The sequence below is a fragment of the Panthera pardus genome, unplaced genomic scaffold, assembly GCF_024362965.1.
Source record: "Panthera pardus isolate Hobbes unplaced genomic scaffold, ASM2436296v1 HiC_scaffold_2, whole genome shotgun sequence".
Classification (NCBI taxonomy): Eukaryota; Metazoa; Chordata; class Mammalia; order Carnivora; family Felidae; genus Panthera; species Panthera pardus.
Window position 1 is genome coordinate 115,714,607 of NW_026526765.1, and position 6,000 is coordinate 115,720,606.

A 6,000-nucleotide genomic window follows, 5' to 3' on the forward strand; every position below is an offset into this window, starting at 1 on the left:
AGTGATGTACATCACTTTCATGGGAAAGTTTTAAAAGCTAGCCTATGATTCACTGAGTTCTCTTTTTGCATGACATGATGATCAGAAATGCTCAAGATAAAGATTATTCCACCAGTTCCTGGTCACAGAATTCACACAACATGAAGAGAACTCTAAGCAACTCAAGATGATCAAACAGTGTGAGAACAAATTAAAATGTTGTGGATATAAGCCTCTGAAATTTGGGATTATCTATTATTGTAGGTGAGCAATCTAGTCTATTCTTACAGACTTAGGTGAAACAAAAAAGGAAAACAGAAAGTTTCACAAAGTGCAACTATTTTAGTTGAAAAAAAAACACGGGGCTCAAAAAATAGCAGGAAATCAAGATAATCTTCATAGAGATGTCAGTTAACATTATGTTAATCAAGAACCAACCAGAAAACATAAATGACTTTAACATTTGGAACAGAGAGGCTATAATGCACAGAATTGATTCAATAGATGATAGAAGATCTAAACAGTCAAAGAGGTGATGGTGAGGCAACCTGGAATGGATAAAGCAGGAAGCCATTAGCAACTTCAGCTGAAGAGCAAAAAAAAAGAGGTGGTGTAACCACTGCCACTGGAGTCGCCTGGCAAAGGCTGGAACCAATGCAGACCTATCCAGCAGGACATGGAGTTTCAGATGTGATATTTCTGGGGACTTCTCCCAAGTAGAAGGGTGAGGAGGCTATACTCAGGCTTTTCCCACTTCCCACCTCCTATGTCCTGCCTGAACCCCCCAGGGTCAGAATGCAGCTCAAATGTCAGCTGACCTGGAAACCCGGGAACCGAGACAGGGAACCTGTAGGGGTTAGCATCACAGAGCCAAGCAGGGGAAGGGTGGGGAATGGATCTGAGGAAAAATAGTCCCAAGAATGGCACAACCTCAGGTCTGAAGGAAGAACAGAGCAGACATTCTTAATGGGAAGAAAGACATTACTGATTTTTCATTAAGGCATAAAAGTGCAGCAGCAAAGAGATTTAATTATCTTCTCAGTGATAGGGCTAGAGCACATGTCACAAAAGGAATAATGAAGGAAGGAAGGAAGGAAGGAAGGAAGGAAGGAAGGAAGGAAGGAAGGAAGGAAGGAAGGAAGGAATATTGACGAGACAAGACATGTAAGCAAAGGCCAGGTCATGAAGGGCCTGTAGGCCATGCTAAGGAGCTGGACATCCATTTTATAGGTTATTGTATATCACTACAATTATATCTTGAAAAGATAATTCTAGTATCATAATAGATGGTGGCATGGGGAAAAGGAAAGGACAGTTCAGAAACTAGTTGCCAAAGGATGATGCAGTGAAGGCCTAACTTGGTGGCAGGGTCTGTAAGACCTATGGAGTGGCCATAGTATAGCCACAAACTTAAGAGAAACTCCCACTCTGGTGATGTAGACTCTAAACCAGTGAAAGACAGTAGGCTTGTCAGACAATACTTTGAACACCCTTTTCATTTTATATTTAAAAATATATTTAGCCTGGGTGGCTCAGTTGGTTGAATATTTGACTCTTGATATCAACTCAGGTCATGATTTCACGTTTTGTGAGATCAAGCTCCATGATTCTCTCTCTCCTTCTCTCTCTGCCCCTTCTGTGCTCATGCTTGCTCTCTCTCTCTCTCTCTCTCTCTCTCTCTCCCTTCCTCCCTCCCCCAAAATAAATAAATAAGCATTATTTAAAAAGCTTCTTTAGAAACAAGGGCATAGGAACTTGAGGTGTCTGGAAACATCGTCGAAGAGCAGTTGAAGAAAATGAGAATGTTTAATTTAGACTCAAGCAAGACATAATCATGTCTTCCTGAAAATGTAGGTTCTCTTGATAACAACAGGCTCTCTGGAGTTTATGACCCAAAAAATTATCTACTTAGGCCCTTCTGAATAGACAGACTCCAGAAATAAACATAGGACACAATGAAATCTATTCATTGCTTTATTCATTGTTTTCAGGGGTCACCAGATCTTAGGCTGGAATGAGTTCCAGCCCGCAAGAAGGGGAGTACCTTCCCCTTCTCCTCCATCAGAGCTTAGTGCTGCCATCACACCAAATGCGACAGGGCCTCCTGAAAGGCAGAAGGACGAGAATAAAAATAAAGCAGCTTACATGTACTTAGCATGTTTCCAAAAATAGGCATCAACCTATTTAACCACCATTTTGCTGATGTGGAAATGGAAGCTCAGAATGGTTAAGTTTCAACAAAGAATCCCTAAGCTGAGAAATATAAAGTCACAACCAGAACACAGGTCTCTTTCATTCAAAAATTCCTTCTAGAAAAGTAGATGTTGCACCTTCCCTGAGATGCCTGGACACGCAAACTTTATATGAGTACAGTCAGTAAAAGGGAAATACATGTCCGGAGGTGAGAACAGAGTGGTTGGGAGAGAGGGGGGAGAGACAAATTAGCCCACAAGCTATAGTTACCAGAAGTTTCTTCACTGCCTCAGAGGCCTCTGGTCCCAGCTCATTCACACACTTTTTTAGCCCTTCTACAAGGTGCTCAACAGAAATGCCCAGAGTTTTCAGAACAAGCTTTAATGGATCCAAAAAGGGGAGAAGGTCGTCCACAGGTAAAGGTAAGGCATTGTTGACAGCTTGTGGCAACCCGTTGGCAAGGAAAGTGGTGGCTGCAGGGCAAAAGGAAAACCACGTGAAACAGGGACATCTGATTCTTATCTGTTACTGCACTACCTTCCACTGTGTCCATCAATGGCTCCATTCCTGCCCCAATTGACTTCCCATGAAAACTTTTGCCTCAGGGCTTTTGCACCTGCTGTTCTGCCTCCTTAAGCTGTTCTTTCTCCAGATAGCTACGTGTTTCTCATCAAATATTACCTCCTCAGAAAGGTAGCTAAAATAGCATCACCCATCTCTAACTTCATTTTTTCTTACCATGACCTAAAATAGTAAATATTTGTTTATTTATTTCTTGCCTTCATCCTCTTACTAGTATGTAGGCTCCATGAGAACAAGGAGTATATGTTTTATTCACTTGTCTAAAACAGACCCTGACATGTAGTAAGCACTCAGTAGATACTGGTGGTTGACTGAATAGGTATATACTTTGCATGTGGCTATCTCCACAGCCCATGGCTTTGAGGCCAAAGAGTAGATTCCATAATGAATCTTTATTTGGGGATATGCATGTCCAGGGAGTCCAGGGAGTTTCAACTTCAACTTCCAACTAATTCAACTTCACACTGCAAATATAACTGAACTCCAACTCTTTAAGAGTTAGCGCAGATGCATAGTTGAATAAAACAACGCTATTCCACTCAGAGAACTTACACAGTCTAGTGGACAATAAAGATCTGTGTATGCCACAGTGAGGCATGTGCTGTGCTAACATTATGGATTAAGCTCAGCGGAAACATAAGAGAAGGGATGACTAATTCTAATGTGGTAGAGTGTTGGAGCAATCTTCCCAGAGAGATGTTGTTGGAGTCATGTCTTTAAGCAAATTCCAGGATCATAAGGTAAAGAAGGGGAGGTGCGTTATAAAAAGGAACAAAATTAACAAAAGCACTAAAATGTTAAGATGAAAGTGCATACACAGGCTGGTGAGCCTTTCAGAAGTAGCTGGAGTGCAGACTTCTAGTGAGGCATGCTGAGGTGGGGAAAGGAGGTAAGGCTGCAAAACTCAGGTGAGGTCAGATTTTTCAGAGCTTTGAATGCCATACTAATGAGTTTGAGATTTTTTTTCCCAAGGGCAATGGGGAGGTATCAAGGCTCCTTTATGGAACAATTGCATTTTGTATCTTTGGCTTTAGAAAGATAACTCTCACATAGGAATGCCTGGATGGCTCAGTCAGTTAAGCGTGCAACTCTTAGTGTTGGGTTCAGGTCACGATCTCACAGTTTGTGAGTTCAAGTCCCGTGTCGGACTCTGAGCTGACAGTGCAGAGCCTGCTTAGGATTCTCTCTGTCTTCCTCTCTCTGCCCCATCCCCTGCTTGCATGCACTCTCTCTCTCTCAAAGTAAATAAATAAAAACTTAAAAAAAAAAAAAGAAAGATACCTTTCACATAGAAGATGAATAAGAAGGAAAATGTAGAGAATGATAATACATACAATATATATTTTTACAAAACACATGGTGCAGATATGTAAACCCACATATGCATGAGCACACAGATAAGAAAAAAAGACCCTGCCCTAGTTCATTTTTCTTAGGAGTCCTTTTCATTTCCCCATTCAAATCATACAAGAGGAGCCTACACATCTACTTCCCTGCATCTTCTACCACCTATTTCCTTCCAAAATTCTCCCCCGGAGGAGGGATATTTATTTCCTCCAACCACCTTTCAATTGCCACCTCTTTCTGTAGATATTTGACACTAGTCACTAAAGACAAACAAAGTAGCCAAGACTGGTTAAGTTACAAATTGATCCAAAATTTCAGTAAAAAGTACAAGCCAAAGTTGCCAATGTGGGTATGGCAGCATCCAGTTTCTCATGATTAATCTCCCTACTTATTTTTAAGGCTTTGATGAATGTCTTCTCTGTATATACTTATATACTTCCAGGGGAAGACCCTCAAAGCCTCCTGTTCTTTGAATGAGCAATGGTTATCACAGTGCATTTTGCAGATGTCAATATACCTCCAAAAAGAATGGATCAGTTCCCATTCTCCTCCAAGAATCCAACTTCTATACCCCACCTAGAAATTGAACTGTTCGCCTCTTAGTCCTCTCACAGAGCTGTATGTCTATATGTCTCTGTGCATTAGTCTAGCATCGTAGTAACTTCTGTCTGGAGAAGACTTAGCTCCCCTGTCAGATTAAAAGAACCTTGTAAACAATCTTTGTGTCTGACTCATATCTGTATCTTCCCATGTTTATCCAAATGCCCAACAGGTTGTAGCCATTCGGCAACTATCTGTTAACTGTGTGAACAGATAAATGTAGAAATGTCTCAGGAGAAACAACCTGGCAAGTGACTACAGGTGACAGAAAAAAAAAAAAAAATGAACTCCATACAGTTTCAAAAGAAAGAAGTTACAAAGTGAGATTCTGACTCAAGATTAATGAAGATAAGAAAACTAAGGGCACAATGTTCAACAATGTTGATATTTAGTGTGAGTTGGCTAACTTTTAAGTTTATTTATTTTGAGAGAGAGAGCATGAGTGAGAGAGGAGCAGAGAGAGGGAAAGAGAGACTCCCAAGCAGGCTCCCTGCTGTCAGCAAAGAGCCCAATGTGTGGCTCTATTTCTCGAACTGTGAGATCATGACCCTAGCCAAAACCAGGAGTTGGACACTTAACCAACTGAGCCACCCAGGTGCCCCTGGCTAACTTCTTCTGTAGGATTCATTCAGGATAGTATTTTTATTGGGTTATAGTTTGGTAGGCTGGGATGGGGGTAGGGGGTTGCTGTATCTGAAATCCCTTCTAACCTTTCTATTCCATGGTTCTAAAACTCCCTCCACCATATTCCCCTGGGAGCCTAGGTTTACTAGTTATGTTCCTATTAACAGAAAAGCAGAGGAATATATGTTTAGGCTACTTACCAGAGTAACTGCAGATGCTGAGGGTCACCAGCAAAAACACAGTTACCAGCTTCATGATAGGTTTTCTGCGATATTTACTTGGAGTTTAAAAATGAATTGCAAAGGGCAGTGAATGCACTGAGCTAGTGGCTCCACTCGCTGTGCAGTGTGACAGCTGCTTTTTGCACATGCACATATTTATATACCAGCCATGACCTAAATTTCAGTCACTACCACTTGACTCACCCCAAAGAAGAAGAGCATGAAGGTCATGTTTCCTCACTAAACAAATTGGAGGTTTTTCCGCTTTTCCTCATATTCCCATGAGAAACAAAGCTTTCACTTGAAGCATTCTCAAGGACCTCTCATAAAAGCCCTTCCTTGCCCAGAGATGCCAGCAGGAGCAGAGAGCTCTAAGAGTCCTTCTCTTGAAATAATATTGCAAAAAGGGGAAGTTTAATATTGAGATTAAATAAGGAGCAAATGTTCTGTTTTC

General features: G+C 41.2%; 1 protein-coding gene across 1 annotated transcript; it reads right to left on the reverse strand.

The window, feature by feature from the left end:
* Positions 1-1,935: 1,935 nt before the first annotated feature.
* Positions 1,936-5,664, reverse strand: SCGB3A2 (secretoglobin family 3A member 2). The gene is made up of 3 exons (XM_019414232.2): positions 5,526-5,664; positions 2,443-2,645; positions 1,936-2,083 (listed from the first exon to the last, which is right to left on the reverse strand). The coding sequence occupies exons 1-3, from the start codon at positions 5,578-5,580 to the stop codon at positions 2,060-2,062; spliced, it is 282 nt and encodes a 93-aa protein (XP_019269777.1). The 5' UTR covers positions 5,581-5,664; the 3' UTR covers positions 1,936-2,059.
* Between the last annotated feature and the right edge of the window lie 336 nt (positions 5,665-6,000).